The sequence below is a fragment of the Grus americana genome, chromosome 12, assembly GCF_028858705.1.
Source record: "Grus americana isolate bGruAme1 chromosome 12, bGruAme1.mat, whole genome shotgun sequence".
Lineage (NCBI taxonomy): Eukaryota > Metazoa > Chordata > Aves > Gruiformes > Gruidae > Grus > Grus americana.
Genome location: NC_072863.1, coordinates 743,951 through 760,973, shown reverse-complemented (window position 1 = coordinate 760,973; position 17,023 = coordinate 743,951). Strand labels below are relative to the sequence as shown.

The following is a 17,023-nucleotide window of genomic DNA, read 5'->3' as shown; positions in this document are numbered from 1 at the left end:
TACTGCAGCAGTCGCTGGGCTTCAGAGTTACAGCAACGTTTATAGGCAGAGGGGGAACAAGGACAAGAACTGGCCTCATTTCGTGGGCTGGAGGGGCCCCTTGCCTCTGACAAATAGTTTCCCCATGATCATTCATTGGAAAAACTGAAGTGTGGCCAAGTTGGTTTTGATTTTCTTTTGAAGAATTTTTTCTCATTTCATGTTTTCTGCCTGTTTCTCAGGAGCCAGTCACGGTGGCACGAGCGCTCAGCAGCCTGCCCATCCCTCCGGGGGGGAGGAGAGGGGCGACTGATCCACCAGCCTTTGCATTTTTGCCTAAAGAACAAAAAGGTGACACGAGAACAAACCAAAAGTGTTTAAAATTGCTGAAGGCCAAGATATTAACAGGAGTCCTTTGCACGCCCCTATCACTGCCGCGGTGGTTCCCGTTAATTAACCAAGGATGTAATTACATGCACGGCCCCATGGATTTACGTGGGAGCTGCCTTTCCTGCAGGCACTTCTCCCCGGGGCTGCAGAGAAGCCGCAGCACGAAGCAGCGGCTGCCGGAAAGCGGCTGGGTGTTACAGAGGCAGCGCCAGGGATGGGCAGCGCCTGGCACAGCACCGAGACGGGCGTTTTATTGAAGCGGGCAAAAGGCACGTACCCATGAATATCCCCGGGCAGCGACCCGCGGGGGCCAGGCAGGAGGAAACTCAGGGCTTGCAACCCTGGCTCTGCCCGGAGGCTTTAGCACCAGCCTACCTTCTAGGGGAAATTAAAGCAATATGGGTAAATACCTATCAAAGAGCTCAGCGGCTCAAAAATAACCTCAGGGGTTCCCTGAGGAGGCTGAAAAGGAAACGCTGGAGATTGTGCCTCAAGCCTGAGGAGATGCTGTCCCCAGCTCCCGAGAAAACATCTGATGGAAAGAAGCATAAACTGTTTGCTTGCTCTGAAGCTGCCCTGGCAGGGTGATTTTTAGTGTATATAGTCTTGTTTAGGAATTATCTTTTTACTTTTTTTAAAAAAACTTTTTTACTACTTAGAGCTAATCAGAAAGCATTTTACTCTAGCCAGACAGGGGATCGATTCCCAGCAATAGGACCGTGCCCAGGAGTAAGCCCACAGAGGCTGCAACAGAAGGAAAATGAGAATATTTGAGAAACAATCCTCTTCCTTCATGAAAAGTAACCAAGAGAGCGGCAGAGCCCGTCTGAGCACGGGTCGGGTACCGCTGCTCCCAGCCCAGCACCAGCAGGGCTCTGGGTCAGGGGCTGCCACCCGCCCGGGCGGGACCCAACATTACTTTGGGACCGGGTCAGCGTTTCAGCGTGATTCACCAGCCGAGCTCGAGGCTGACCCCGTGGGCGGGCAGGGAAGAGGAAGGAGCAAGGCAGGCTCCTTTCCATCACATGTCACACCAAACCCACTGATAATCACATTCTGTTCAGCTTTTCTACTTCCCACCTCCGCGATCAGGATCCAGACCCGTGACCACATTTTCTACCGCGCATCAGGCAGCGATTTCTCAGGGGGTTTCAGAAGTCCCCAGAAACGGGTCCCTGCAGCCCCATCCAGCACCCCACCCCAAGCCTTCAAGCCTTGAGTCTCCTCCAGTCTCCTCCCTTCCATCGATGCTGCAGCCAGAGCGCGGCCCCGGTGCCCCAGGCAGCGACGCTGGTCCTTGCACGCCCGCGTGCCCCGGCACGGCCACGCACCCTCGCAGCGGCCACCCTGCCAGCCCCCTGGTCTCTCTCTCTTTCAACCCCTTCAGGCAATGACAGAAAAACAGAACCTAATCCCCATCTTGTCCCCCAAAAAACAGGGCACTGAACATGCGGGCACACGCCAGCCGAGGAACGAAGGGCTCATGCTCGGGCTAAAAACCACCAGAACCAGCGCAGGAGATTTTCATGTAAAGAGAGAAGAATAACTCAGCTGTGACAACATATCAACAACAGCTAAATTTAGCGGGTTATTTTTGGAGATCCAGATGCTGGGTAAATACAACCTTATTATTTCACGCAGGGGCAAAAGTTCAGCAGAGTCCCTCGTGCTGCTTTTCTCTATTATTTCACCACATCCAGCCGCAGAAGCCCACTTTTGAAATACCGTAGTGTCATCATTGCCTGGCTGCACTGAAGGAAGCCGTGAGCTCAGTCCCTGTCCCTCGGCAGTCAGAGGAGGCCACTGCTTAATGACATTTGCAGAGCGTTCTCCCCGTCCTACTTTTGGAGGGATCCGATGCTGCTGTCGGCAGGAATTTATTCGGAGGATGCAGTTTTTGCGCGCACGGCTGGTGCGCGAGCCTTTCCTTTCCGCTTTGTCCAGAACAATACATGGGAAGTGAATGTCAGAGAGGAAGCGGAGGGTTAGGAAAACCATGGAAATCCATGGAAACCCGGCCCCAGCTGGGACTGCTCCGGCGGGACCGGAGGCCGCCAGCGGGCACCGTGTCCCACCCGGCCTGGGGGTGCCCGCAGGAGGGGACCCGCATGATGGTGGGAGGTGGGGTCCTGCCGCTGGGCAGGGGCGGTGGGACGGTGGGGACACAGCGCTACCGGCTGAGACCACAGCAAAGCAGAGCTCACCGCAGGGTCGGGGAGAGGGCTCTTCCTCCGGGTAGCACACTGCACAGTTTGGCCTGTTTTGTCTTAAAAATCAAAGTTCTGGGGTTTTTTTTCCTTGAATTAAATTGTCTGAGAGAGAGGCCGGGACCCTGCCCGTGGAGGCGGGTTGCTGGCGATGACTGTTCACCAGCTTCCTCAGCGCTCGCTGCCGGCACCGGCGATGCCGCGCTGTGCCGAGTCCCCGTGTGCTCCTGCTGACGCGTTACCTCCGAGAGGGCAGATGAAATCCAAGTTGTTTTGCACCGTTACTGCTGAGGGAGCTGAGCATACCCAGCTATTTTAAACTGTGGGAAGCGGCAGTGGCTTCGTACAGCGGGCGTTCAGCGAAGCGGCCGTGGCAGCACAGCCCCAGCTCCCGGCTGCTCCCAGGTCTCTTGGCACCCACTCCAAAGGGATTAAAAAATCATCAGGGAGGTGAACGGTGTCTCCTGGGCCCATCGTCTGAATGTTTCCTTAAGCGATCCCCATGTGTCAGAGCACCTTCCAGGGATGGTCAGCTAAGGGGACAGCAAGCAACTGCCCGAGCCTCTTCTCTGAGCTTTGAGAACCCCAGCAGAGGTACGAACCGACGGCGGGCTTGCTCCAAGTCCAGCGTCATTCACTTGAAAGGGAGAGCTTCAGCCCCGCTCCACCGGGCACCACGCTGCTGCGATTGCAGCGATGCCGAGGACCCCGCTACGGCTCCAGTCGATGCATCGAATCGCAGGTGCCCACGTACGTGAGGGCTCCCGCTCCTCCTGCCCTCGGACCCCTATGCAAGTGTGATGCTGTGGCAGCCGAGCATCCCTCCAGCAGCGCAGAGCTCGTCAGGCTGGGACACGGACGCGTGGCCAGGAGGGTGCGGGCTGCGATCCTTGTCGACATAGCTGGGCCTTTACCAGGAGAGACTTGGATTTGCCAGGAAGTTTTAACCAAGGGGAAAAAGCCTATAAAAATACTTCCCCCCCCCCAAATCCTAGCCACAGCTGCGATCTGCTGGAGTCTTCCCTGCCCCTGCCCTCGCACAGGGCTCTTTAACCCTTTTTAACAAGCTCTTGATATTCGTGTTGCTAATCTCTCTGTGAAAGGGCAAGAGAGACCACCCAGGATTACCCCTGGAGCTCCCTTCACAAAGCACCTTTTGTTGCCCAGAGCTTTCCCGTGCTCCCGGGCTGGGCTCAGCCCTCACCTAACCTGGATGAAGAACCCCGGGTCATTGCCCTCCAGTCCGGGGAACTGCTGGGACATCCCCGGGTGCATCCCGCGGGTCCCTGCAGGGCGGCATTTCCCTTCTCACAGCGCCGGAGCCTGCGGCCGACAGCGCGGGCAGCACCGCTCCTCCGTGCCGAGAGCCGTCATCTGGGGGGGACCTGTCCAGGGGTCTGTGCGGCCGCAGAGGAGCTCACAGGGCAGAGGAGCGCTCCAGGGTCCCTCCGCTTCCAGGGCTGCGGAGAGCGAGTGACCGCAAGCTGACCAGGTTTGCTGCTGGACGTGTTGCTCAGCAAAGAGCCTCCGTTACACCAACCAGTGAAATTATAAAATGCAGGACCTCTACCCATCCTCCCCCGAGCTGGGCCACGCTTGGCAGCGGGGCTGTTTCTCCGGGGTGGAACACGAGGACGAAACGAGATCCAGAGCGTGTCTTCGCAGCCGGCAAAGCGGCAGCCAGGACCGGCAACGCCATTTCAGACAGGTTTGGCAGCGGGGCCCTGCGGCGTTCTTAGACCAAGCAGCTGGCTGTGCCCCGTCTCGGAGCCCACAAGCCCTGTCCCCAGCCCCACAGGCACACACCACCTCCTCCTCCTCCAGACCACCAGCCTCCAGCCTCCCTGGCACCTACGAGCCCCCACGAGCAGGGTGGCCCCGACCCCCAGCCTCTCCCCCCGCCTTTGCAGAGGGACGGTTGGGGCAGAAGCAGCCCACAGACACGTGCACAATAACCACAGATCAGCCGGGAGCTGCACCGCGATTCCCTCCTGCCCGGCTTTCCCCGGCGAGACATCTCAATCACGCAAAGCTTCGGGGGCTCCAAGCCGGGGGAGACCCTCCTTCCTACGGCACCGGCAGTTTCAACGCCCTGGAGCTCCTAATGAGCTTATCTCTGGAGCACAAAGTCGTTCACCACAAAGAGGAGAGGAACTGAAAAGGAACCAGGTGGGAGCAGAGCCGCTGCCGGGCTGGGCTGTGCTGGTGGAACGGCTCACCGTGTCGGCACGGCTACGGCAGCACACGCACGCCGGCGAGGGGGCTCACGCCTCTCTGCAGGGCTGCTCCGCACACGCAGCGGCCAGGATTTCACACTGCTAACTGGTGATTACTGCAACGCACGGCCAAGCCGCGTTCGCAGCCAGGGTGGGGAAAGGATGGGGCGAAGGAGGGGCTGGGCACATCTTGGGGGGTCCCTCCTGCACTGCTGGGGCTCGGTGGGTGCCCTGGCTGGCACTGCCTCGCGCTGGTTGCCATCGATGCCCCTTTGAAAAATAACAGTTTTGGGGGAAAAATCATACTGGTGGCAGAAGAAACCAGAAGCCCAGCAAGGGGACGGTCCTCCTCTTCTCATAACCTCTGCCCACCCCGCAAGCGAGGGCATTCCTGCCCCAAAACACATTGTCGCAGCTTACCTGCATCTTTTTTATCTTCTAGCAACGTGAAACACTGTGAAAAGAAAGAAAAAAAGAACAGAAATCATTTTGTTATCTTTTTGATTTGCACAGTCATGGTCTCCTACCGCTCGCGTGTGGGCTGGGTCCCCACTCCAGCCTCCCCTCTGCCAGGAGAGGAGCTGGGACCAGCAGCGCGGCTCTGAGGACAAGCAGAGCTCTAGCAAAGGCTTGTCCCAAGGGCATCAGCCCCCCCCCCCCCGACTTTAAAACATCGGTGCCAAACATGGCCCAGAGCACTGGGCAAACGTGGTGTGCCCAGCGTGTGCCCACCCCCGCGGCTCCCTGCCTGCTGGAAGCCATCGGAGAAGGAGCAGCAGCCGGGACCGGGGGCTCTGCATCCCCGGGGTAGGAGAGGGAGCCGTGGACAGAGGGACCTTTCTGCCCGAGAGCTTGAAAAGGACAAGGATGCTGCAAAATCGCCAGAGGGAGGACAGGGAGGCGGGCAAGGGCTGTCAGACCCACAGCAGAGCATCAAAACGGAGGTTGGGAGGACGCGGTCTGTCCCTCCAAGCGTGCAGAGCACGGTGCTCTGCTCTGCGCCGCAGGTGACACCCGTGAGCCACCCGCACACCCCGCGCCGTGCATCGCACTCGGGTCCGCTCCCGTGCTGGAGCTGGGTCTGGCGCTGAGGAAGCCTCGGTGGGGCAGACCCTCGCTCCGGAGGAGGAAGCACCAGGCTGGGGTCCCCCTGACCATGTCCCTCGGTACTTGTGCGGCTGCACAGACGGCAGCGGAGATGTCCACCTTCTAATCGCATTAGCAGGTCTGGGAGCAGAGTGCACAACGGTGTCGGCAGGCACGGAAAGCCAACAATAAGGGAAGGGAAAAAAAATAAAAGCTGAAAAAGCAGGCTGGGCTCTCGCTCCCCAGGCCTCTGCACGGGTGCAGCACCCAGGGTGGGGAAGGGGCCACCAGCACCACACACAGGGGCTGCCCCTCGCCCGGGGCTGGACTTCTGCGGGACAAAGCCAAGGGAAATGGGATTTACAGACGGCAGAGCCTTGCCAGCACACAGGAGACGACAGCGACTTGCACAGAGGTGGAGGAGCGGGAGGGTGCCGGTGCTGTGCAGGTCCCCAGGCGAGCGCAGAGCCCAGGACCCGGCCCGGGCCCCTCTCCGGGTGCAGGCGAGCCCCCTCCAGCGCAGCCCCAGCCCCGCCGAGCGGGGCCAGAGGTGCCGGCAGGGATCGCTGCAGGAATGCAGCGTGCTGCTGAGCCGGCCTTTCCCACGGGCCCCCCGGGACCCCTCTTCCTGCCGGGGCAGCGGGGCTGGGGATGACCCGGGGGGTGATGGGCTTAACCATCTCCCCGCTGCAGGGCTGCTCGGGGCAGTGCCTGCCCGAGAGGGGCCCAGCAGCAGCGCCAGGGTTATCGCTGCAACCCCACAGCGTGCCTCTGTTTGCAGGGGGGACGTCACCGGGGTGCCCCGGCATTGCTGAATCTGTTCCTGCTGCAGAGAAGGCCAGGGAGCCGCCGCTCCTCAGTGCGTGCTCGGCTCTGTCCTCCTCAGGGACAGCCTGCACCGGTGCTGAGCCCTGATCTGGCAGCGTGTGGGCAACCGGAGAGCATCAGAGCCGAAAATATTTGGACAGGGAGATGCTCACCGGGCCCCCTATCATGCCTGTTATCACAAGCTCTGCAAACATCGGCCTTGCAGCCGGTAGATGCTCACAGAGTGGGGCAAGGTCTGCCGGGCGATGAGGTGAGGCTGCGCTCCCGGGCCATAGCAAGGGCAGGGAAAGCCAGTCCTCGTGCCAAAGCAGCTTTGGGGAGCCTCCTCTTCCCCGCCACCGTGCCCTGGCCCTAACACGGTCTTTTTCCCACAGCCACAGCTCCACCTCATTTAACCTGGAAAGCTTTAATCCCACAGAGCGAGCCCTGCACGTTTCTCCCTCTTCAAGAAATTCCCCCGCTGTTCGGAGCAGCTGAGCAACGCGGGCACGGGGAGGAAAGCGGGACACCGGGCTGCCGCAGAAACCTCAGCCCCGCACGAGGCCATCGGTGCTCGCCGAGGGAGATCACCACTTTGCTCACACCTGCTGAAACAGATTTTCTTTCTCCCCACGGCAGGTAGCTGGAGGTGGGGAGCCAAGGAACTCTCACCCCTGTTCTCCAGCACTTGTTCTCCTTGGGCAGAGCCCATCCCTTCTAAGCACAAAGCCCAGCTTTCTCCTGGCCAACATCTTCTGGAGCCTCCCATTGCCTGGAGCTTCCCTTCTCGCAGGCCCTGGCCGTGACACCTCCGTGCCCGGGGGTGACGGTGGGGAGGAAGAGCCCCAGAATCGAAGGACAAATTTACTCCCGGACCCGTGAATGACTTTTGCCCACGCTCAGTCCCCACGCCGCCCCAGGAGCGGTCTCTGTCTCTGTGCCACCACGGGCACGATGGCAATGACAATGCGCGGCTCCCAGGGACGAGGAGGGTTAACAATGACGCGCTAAGCTCTCTGGAGACAGCGGGGACAAGACAGCTACTAATATTATTAATGAATTTCACAAATGTCATTTTTAGACTCAACTATTTTAAGCTTTGCATTGAACCCCCTGGGGAACAGCGTGCATTCCACATCCATTGCACCACGGCAGATCCACTCGCTTGACACGGCCCGGTGTACAGCACCGGTTAGAAAGGGATTTTACTGCTTTTTCCAACCTGAAGCTCCTGAAACCCATACTAACAATACCTCCAAAATCTACCCGGCACACCTACCACCGCACTGCGCGGGCTGCGAGACAATAAACCTAACACAACAAACAGGGACAGCCAGAGAGAGAGTTGTGCATTATTAAGGCGGCAGATGAGGAATTAAACCCAAATGAAAAATACCAGATGCCACGAGAGCCACTGCTGCAGGAAATTAAAAACTCGGGGCTCTCGCTATTCCTTTGTCATCCCGCTCGCAGCCGCCCCGTCCCTCCAGGTCAGCAAGGCCAGACGCGACCCGAGCCCGCAGGCGAGCCCCGGTTTGCAGGGGTGCCCCGGTCCCCCCCGCGCCGTGCACGGCAGCACCCGGCTCGGTGTGTGCAGACCACGCTGGGGGTGGCAGCACGCCCGCACGCACACACAGCGCCCATCAATGACCGCATTATAACCACCGGTGCTGCATCCACACATGCACACCGCTGCGTTCGGCCGGCGCAGCACCGTGCCTGCCCGCGGGGCTGCCGGCTCCGGGACACGGGGAACGCGGCTGACGGGTGAGCACAGGGCGCACTGACCAACGCATCCGCGTACAGCCCATCCAAAATTAACCTTTCACGTGCGCGTGGGGCGCGGGCACGACATCCCTCTGGAGCAGACGTCAGGCACCGTTTGCAAGCCCCAGCCCCGCTAGAGACGCCTCCCCCACCGGCCCTCCCAGCGGCTTCTCCTGGAATTAGGAGGGTGTCAGAAAGATGGACACCATTAAATAGACAGTTCCTTACCTTGGCTCTTTTGAAGCAAGCCCAGAAAAAATCCAGCAATGGCATGATGGGCCGGGTGGGGGGCAGGCACGGAGCCCCCCTAGACCGCGGCGCTGCCCCTGGCACCGGGGAGAGCCCACCCCAGCACCCCCATGGCTGCTGCCTGCGGCACGGCGCTGGGCAGAGCCCCAGTGCGGGCAGGAGCTCGGCGCAGGCAGGCAGGCAGGCAGGCAGGCAGGGAGGGAGGAGGCAGCGCTGCCTGCGGAGGCGGGCCAGCGATTCAAACCCTGCACCGTTATTCAGTTGGTTGCGAACAGGCTTGGACGGCGATTGAAATTCCCTGAAGATTGCGAGTTTTAAACAGCTCCAGGCTTTCCTTCCTGCCTCGAATGCACGGAGCAGCGCTCTGTTCCCAGGCAGGGGGAAGGAGCGAGGGAGAAGAAACACCCCCCAGGGCAGACGAAATGGGAGTTGCGCTGTCAAAGGCACATGTAGGACGTTGGAAACCCAAACCCCAGACGGTTTAGGTTTTCACTCCAGCTCCAGCTCACCAGCAGCAGTCACAGATACGCTCGTGAGGGCTCCCGGCGCTCTCCCCTCTGAGCGACAAGCCGTGCCCACGCAGTGACAGTGCCATCCTTGGACACCCACACACCTGCACACCCAGCCTCACCAGGGAGCGGCGGACACCGCTCGGCCAGCCTGCAGGTGTGACCCCAGCAGGGAGAAACGCAGGGGAAAGACCCCCCCCACCCCCCCCCGTCATCAGACGTGACCTAGCGTTCACTCCGACTATTCACAGCTCCTTATCTTCCTTCCACAAACATTTGTGCAAGCTTAGCGTTTGTTCACAAGAAGCACCACAGTAAAAGGCAATGCCACAAACTTTTGTGCAAGCCATCCGGTGCACTGGCATCCTGGCAAGAAATCTCCTGTAGGCACGTAAGAAAAGCCCACCAACTGCTGATTTACGAGATTATTTTAGAATAAGCAACGGCGCGTTGATCAGCAGCGATGCCCGGGCTGAGCCACGCTCCCACAGGACACTTGGTGGATGCCCAGCGAGCTGGTGGCACCGCTCCTGCCCACCACCCACCCCACGCTGGCGTCTGGCTCCACGTGCCCCAGGGCACGATCCTGCCCGTGCACAGCCCGGGCCCCGTGCGCGCTCACGGCAGGCGGGTGACGTGCCAGCGTGCAGGAGCGCGGTGGCTCTGCCCCAGGACCAGGCGCCATCTGTAGCGCGATACCCCAGCAGTTGGTGTGCGGCAGCTGAGCCCTCTGCCAAATGTCAGCGCAGGCGGATGAGGCCACGGCGCTGGGGCCCCCCGAAGCAGGACCAGCACCTCGGCAGCCCGCTCCTGCCTGTCCTGGGGCCACCTTCACTGCTTTTCCCTGCCTGTCACTGGTGCCCTTCCGCCTGCCCGGCTACGTGCGTGTGGTGGGCACCGAGACAGCCTCGAGATGCTGGCGGAGGGGACGACCATCGGGAGAGGAGCAGAGGAGCGAGCAAAGCACGAGCAAGCCACGGTTGGCAGGACCTGGGTCGGTGCAAGCACAGGACATCCCACGGTGTGCGGCAGCTCCTCCCAGCCATGGCCACCACCACCGCTGAGCCGAAGGGGCCTGCTCAGATCCCAAATCTCCGTTACAGCCGGACGGGTGCCAGCCTCGCTGGTGCTCTCGGCAGTGAAGCAGAGTCAGCGGTCACAGCTCCTGGGAAGCAGGAGCGGAGCGATAAGGCAAAGCCAGGAGCACGGAAGACCATGACACAGCAGAGCTGGAGGAGCTGCACCCGCCTGGAGAAGATGGCATCGGGCACCCACAGCATCCCGCAGACCTGACCCACACCCCGGCCCCCCCCTCCACGGCACGGCCCCGGCAGCACCGACACAGGCAGCGTCAGTCCCGGCACTGGCTCCAGCTGCCTCCTTCCATCTCCCCCTCGCTCATTCCTCAGCGGCATTTTGGCACCGCTCCCGGGCTTGGCACCGGCCGCAGCTCCTCCGCCGTGTCCCCAGCATTACTGGGCCAGCGCAGAGGGCTGGGGGCACCGAGGCACAGCGTAAGATTTGTGTGTCGGCCTCTCTTCTCCTCCTGTAAACGCCTGGGGCTGGGAACACAGTCTCACCTCTATGGGACACATGCCCGGGGTTCACCTTTCCTAGCAGGCGTTTCACCCGTAGGAGGGTGCACATCGGAGGGAACGCCAGACGCTGCTGCCTGAGGGACAGCCACCCTCCCTAACTCAGTCACTGCTGCCTCGAGGGCCACGGTTTTTATTCCGAGGACTTGCAAATGCTCCCCCGCGGTGGACGAAGGCAGCCGGGACGAGTGCCCGTATCCAGACGTCCCCATGCAGTTCAGCAGGTACCGCTGCCGTAGTGTCGAACCTGCCAGGGACCCCCCGCGGCAGGGCCACCGAACGGCATCGCCACCGCGGGATCCTGTAAACGGGGCTCCTGGCCACCGTCACTCCGGGCAGCCCGAGGAAACTGCTCAACACTCCTCAGGGGCATCCCCCTCGGAGCAGGGCAGAGCCAGGGTGCACGGGCAGAGCTGGCTGCGGAGAGGGGGCCGTAAGAGCAGGGCGCGCTGCCTGCAGAACACCCTGCCGGACCAGGAAGCGGGCAGGGAGGGACACACGCGTGTGCACGGGCCAGCGGGTACCCAGAGCTCCTGCCCTCGGCATGGCTTTGGTACAGGAGACGCGCTCCCTCCTTTCCATCTCTGCCAGGGCTGGGGCTGAAGGCAGCCTGCCCAGGAGGGACCGTCCCCGCAGGGACGGCGGCACTGCCGGGCTCCTCTCCCCATCACGGCATCGCCCGTCAGCACCGCGCGCTGCTTCGGGGGGCAACTGCCCATTCCAGGTAGCGCAGGCAGCACGTCAGGCAGCAAACAGACGTCGGCACGGTAATCGCGACAGACCGACGGAGATGGCTCTGTCCTGCCAACACCAGGAAAGTCCTTGCGGGAAGGGGGCAGCCCCGCAGCTTCACCCACAGCTATAGAGCCCGGCAGAAGGGCACTGCCAGAGGAACGACCCCGCCAGCACCTCGCTCGCTGCTTGCTCCGGTGGTGTTAAATCCTTCCCCCACTTCCTCCAAAAGCAAAAAAAACCCCCCAAGCTAATGCAAATAAAAGCAAGCTGTCTCCTTCCCAGGGCCTGGAGACAAACCACAGAGGTTTCTGCATACTTGTGTAGCTTCTTCCTTCCTATCCAGTCATCCCAAAAGCATTCAAGTAATTTTAAATCTAGGATCCTTCCTCAGCACACCAGGATACCATCCTCGGCAAGAACGGGTCCTGGGGACTGGATCCCCCGCGAAGTGGCTGAAGCCCGTGCACACCAAAGCGGGTGTCTCTGCCAAGTGACGCCAGGACACGGGCTCCGCTGCTGTGTGGCTCTTCCCAACATTTCTAATGTACCTGCTCCACACACATCTACAGGAGAAACAAAAGCAATTTCTATCATTACTTTTATATATATATGTATCACTATGACCTTAGGCTTACATGGGAGCCCATCTTAAACTCGAGTTAATTTTAAAAGGCTGATTCTAAGGAAAGCTCCACGCTTTACAGGCTAAGAGTTTCCCACACGCAGATGCCATCCGTGCCCCATCCTGCTGCCCAGAGCTGGGACGGACACCGGGATGCTCAGCAACCGGCCCCAGCACTGTGACAAACATCTTGCTTGCTCCGTAAGCCAGGGGACAGGGCCGGTGTTTCGGAGGACAGGTACAGCCTCTTCCCACAACAGCTCATCCCCCGGAGGATCCCATGCCGCCTCCGAACAGGCCTGCGGCCGGGAGCTATTCCTGTCCCATCCATGAGCTATTGCTGTCACGCCTGTTGCTCAACAGCACCCAGGCGCGGTATTAATGACAGCTCGAGGCAACGTCCTCGTCGGCAAGAGAAGCCACCGCTGCTGCTGGTGCCGCTGCCGAGGGCTGCTCTCACTTCTGCGGGAAAACATGGGGTGGCTGAAGAGGTGTGAGCGGGGGGAGGCTGCGCCTCGCCAGCGAGCAGCCCCAGCGAGCCACGAGCACGCAGTGATTTTCCACTCGCTGCTGCGCGCAGGCATTTCCCCGAGGTCAGGAAGGGAGCAGCTACTGCAGCGCAGGCGTTTGCCCTATTAGCATAGCGGGAACAGTAACCCTTTTCTTTTAACGACGCCGGATTGCTGGGCGGGCGCTGGCGGAGCAGGGCTGGCACCGTGCGGGTGCTGAGAGAAGGAGGGGTGAAGGTGAAAATCCTGCTGCCCACGGGAAGCATCACCCAGGAGGCTGCGGAGATTGTGCCTTTGTCATGGTTCAGCCCCGGCCGGCGGCTACCGAAGAGGCACGGGGCACCACAAGAAGCCGGAGACAAATGCCAAAGAGCAGCAGCAGACGTTCCCCGGCCCCGTGCTGCTGGTGAGGTCCCTGCCTGCCACCACTGCTTGTCCCTTAAAAAGTTCTTCATTAAAATCACTCCCAACATGCATGCTCCAGCCTGCAACGGTGCGTCTGGGAACATGACAAAACAAGATCTGAGTAATTTTTTTCAACAGATGAGAGTCTAAACTCCTTGGCTTTGATTCTGAAAACAAACCATTCCAACAGATGTGGTCGCTGGGGCCAGGTACCTAATTTCATCACCCCTAACGGGGCTCCTGGCCTCTGCTGCTCAACCAGCCGTTGCCAGACGTCCCGCTGGCGGTGGCCCCGGCCCAGCCAGGCAGGGAACCACGGCTCTGCCACCCACCCGCCCCGGGGAGCGGGCAGCCCCACTCACCAGAGCACCGCCCTGCACGAGGGCACGCAGCACCGGGACGGATGCCACGGGGCAGCGACCAGTAAGGGAACAGCTTTGGCCAGCGCAGGCTTGGTTACGGAAGATCACCATCCAGCGTGATCAGCCTTGACACACGCACGCGTGCAAACAAAGAGCCCATTTAACAATAAAGGAGAGAGATTTCCAGCGGAGCAGTTGCTGTGTCTACTCTGAGGTGCAACAGAGAAGCTACGAATACGCAGGCTGGCGCTGTGACCAGGACGAGGGAAGTGCCCCGGCACACGCCGCTCACCTGGCAATCCAGCCCGTCCCTTGTGCTGCAGCCACAGCACCAGAGGTTTTCCTCCCCGTAAGCGAGCCGGCATCAGCGGCAAGCGGCTGCGGTGTGCTCAGCCGTGGGTCCCATCCGGACGTATAAGCGGGGTCCTGGGCTGCGGGCAGGACGCGCTGGGGGTGAGCGCTGCCTGCAAGGGAGAACGCGGGCAGGCGCTCGGCTGCCGGGATGCCACGCGCTGCCGCAGGCTGCACCAGAGCCCCAGCACCGTGGGAAAGCATCCCTCCCTGACGCACAATTAGGCAATTACTTAATCCCCACGTGCCGGCTCCTGCAGCGAAAGGAAACACGCGGGTGAGCAGGGCAGCACCCCTGTAACCCTCCTGGGGCTGAGGGCGTAAATCCCCCATCCCACAGCAAGAAAGCAGCCAGCCGGTGCCACGGGCACCCCACAGGCACCCACAGACAGAGGGGCGGGACGTCACCCTCTCCCAGCACCGCCGGCACTCGCGTCCTGCTGATGCTTCACCCTCCGCCCCCGGGTACATTTTCCCAGCCCACGCTGAACCCCCTGGGGTGACCTGAGCGATCCCTCCCTTACCCATGGCAGCAGGAAACGCCCCCCGTCCCTGTCCCCTCCAAGGTCCTGGCCAAGGCTGAATCTGTGCCTTTCCCCACGAAGGATGGTCGCGTTTGTAAATACCAGTGAACGTGTCTACAAATACTGATTTAGTTAGTGCACACACAAAAACCAAACAAACTTTTCAGATGACTAGACCTCACAGACTCACAAAACTCCCCAATTTCACGGAATGAGAGGTGACATCACTGAAATACGTAGTCAGTGATGTTTTTATGGAATTTCTGAAGCACAAGGTGGGGAGCGCTCCTGCCCCGATTCACTGGGACTTCTGGGGATCTCCAAGCCCCCAGCTGTTAGCCAGAAAGTTTGAAATCTTCAACAACAGGAGGTTTGCCCCAGTAAATGCCATTAACATAAAAACGTTAGCCTTGTTAACGAGAGCGTCTTGGCTCTCCCCCGAAGTGGGGTGCCCTCCTCCCCGAGGCCAGCTGCTGCACACCCAGGGCTGGCCGGGACCCCCCCCACCTCCACCCCTCCGGGGCCGCAGGCGAGGACAGTGACACCACCGGCAAAAAATAACCTCCCGACTGCGGCGGGCAAGGCAGCAATAACCTGCAGGCAGCGCGGGCGCAGGGCCGGCGGCAGCCCTGGGGGTGATGGGGCCGCGGCCGCGGTGTGCGACCGCCGGGAACGCACAGAGCCGGGGCACTGCGGAGGAAACGGGCGCCTGGCTCCATCCCTCCTCCCGCTCCTCCTCCTCCATCCACCCGCAGTAGCTACTATCCGTAGGGCACACACGCTCTCAGCCTTTACGTTATCATTTCCAAATCCGCGAGCTCAGCACCCGAGCCCAGGTCGTTCCTCGCCACGCACCCCTCGCTCTGGCTGTGTTGGAGTTGAAGTTCATGATGCTGCAGAGCCCGGGGCTTGCGATCAGCGGAGGGGAGGAAGCACACTCTTTAAATGCATTTGAAAGAGCATGACTGATGTGGTAACGTTTGAGATACTATAGACAAGTTACACAATTTACAGACCCCCAAGTGATACAGAAGAAAAATGGCTTTTTTTGAGACCTGTACACCTAACCAATTTTAACTCTATTTAAATTCAAGCACCTAAGAGTGTGCACCCAGGAAGAGTCTACAAGGATTCCCGTGCAAGACAGAACTCCAGCAAAAACTGGCTGCTATGCCATAGCGTTCATATATTTCTTTTTATCCTCAGGATGCCTATAATACAGGCTGCATTTTTACATGTAAAAAAGAGTGGCATAAGCAGAATGCTCGCAAGGCAGCTTTCCCTTCCCACGGGAACATTACGGAGCTGTAGAGCCTGGCTGGGCCATTAATCCTCTGCCCCAAGGCAGGCGCCAGACCAGCGCAAGAATTGCGAGCATCCCTTATTATTAGCAAGAGCAGGGAGGCTCCTGCGGCAAATGCGAAGGAAAGCAAAGGGCTGTGCTATTAACAGCCAGCAGACAGCCCGCGTCCCAGCCATGGCCTGACTCTGTGCGGGGCTGTGGGGAGCGGCGGTGCTGAGCGCCCGTGCTGCCCGCACAGCTCAGGCCCAGAAACGCAGCAGATTTAGCGGGGGGCTGCACGGGAGCCCTTCCCCTCTGCAGCCAGCCTCTCCTGCCCGCACCGGGGCGGCAGAAAAAGCAAATTAATCCCCCTCCTGCCAAAGCCAAACCCTGCCCGGCAGCGGGGCTGCCCGAGAGCGGCACGGGGAGGGCTGGCATCACGCGAGGGGCACCGGCACACGCGTGTGCGCACACACACACGCAGCCCGCAGCTGGCTGGGTGCGAGGGACACGCTCCTGCCGCTGCCCGGCTACCTGCCTCTGAGGGCCAACGCGCTCAGCAGCTAAAAACAATAATCACGGGCAACAGAGATACATCTGCCTTTCAGGCTTGCACAATTAAGTGCCATTTAATAAATTAGATTTGACCTTGTCGTATATTTTTGCGCATAGTTCTAGCAACAGCTGTTGTCTCTGGAAGATCCCAGCCCTAATTCTGGCCAAGGTTTGGGATTAATTAACAAGGCAGAGGAATCTCTGTCAGGTGCAGCGCCCCGCTCCCTGCAAGGGAGGGCAGGTCTTTGCAGGTTTAACCCTGCGCGATAATTCCCATACAGCCTCCTCTCGCTCACGCAGGGCTGGACCATCCACGTACCAAAAGTTTTGCACACCCGAATTCAGAGGCAAACCCTGCCCAGCACACCTTCTCGTGCAGAGCGCAGTGCCAGGGACGCAGCGGCTCCGCTCACAGGATGCCGGTCCCCGGACACAGCACCGTTTCTTCCACCCGGTGCAGAGCCAGAAGCAAAGTTCCCCAATGGCTCCAAGTGTCGGCACGTGCAGCCCCGGCGCAGGCAGCAGCACGAAGGCGGCAGGACCCAAAGGTTTCTGCGAGCTGCCTGTGCCCAGTTTGGCTCACTGGGCTCTGCCGTCACGCTCCAGCACTTTTGCCACCACGAGCAAAGGGCTGCCTGGCCAAGCGAGCCTCTTCGCCAAAGCACCGAGGACCGCGGCGCAGAGCCCGGAGGCTGGGACACGCTCCCCGGTCATCCTCACGAGCCCAGCGCTGCTGCAGCAGCCGCGGTCAAACCCCGGCAGAGCTGGGCTGATCCTGCAGACACCCCGAGAGCAAAACACACCAAAGCTGGGAGGGGGCCCAGGCAGCCGGGTCGGGCAGGCACGGAGCAGGCGGCAGCGGCACGCTGACGG

General features: G+C 60.4%; 1 protein-coding gene across 2 annotated transcripts in view; it reads right to left on the bottom strand.

Moving 5' to 3' along the window:
• STARD8 (StAR related lipid transfer domain containing 8) overlaps window positions 1-17,023 on the bottom strand; it is a 72,673-nt gene that overhangs the window by 52,027 nt on the left and 3,623 nt on the right. Inside the window, exons 1-2 of one of the 2 annotated variants that reach the window (XM_054839748.1) lie at window positions 8,681-8,876; window positions 5,213-5,246 (exon numbers count right to left, since the gene is read on the bottom strand). In XM_054839748.1, coding sequence (XP_054695723.1) covers window positions 5,213-5,246; window positions 8,681-8,725 — 79 coding nt within the window. In that variant the 5' untranslated portion in view covers window positions 8,726-8,876. Of the gene's footprint in view, window positions 1-5,212; window positions 5,247-8,680; window positions 8,877-17,023 lie in introns of those variants that run through there. The other variant, XM_054839746.1, reaches the window with a different exon arrangement.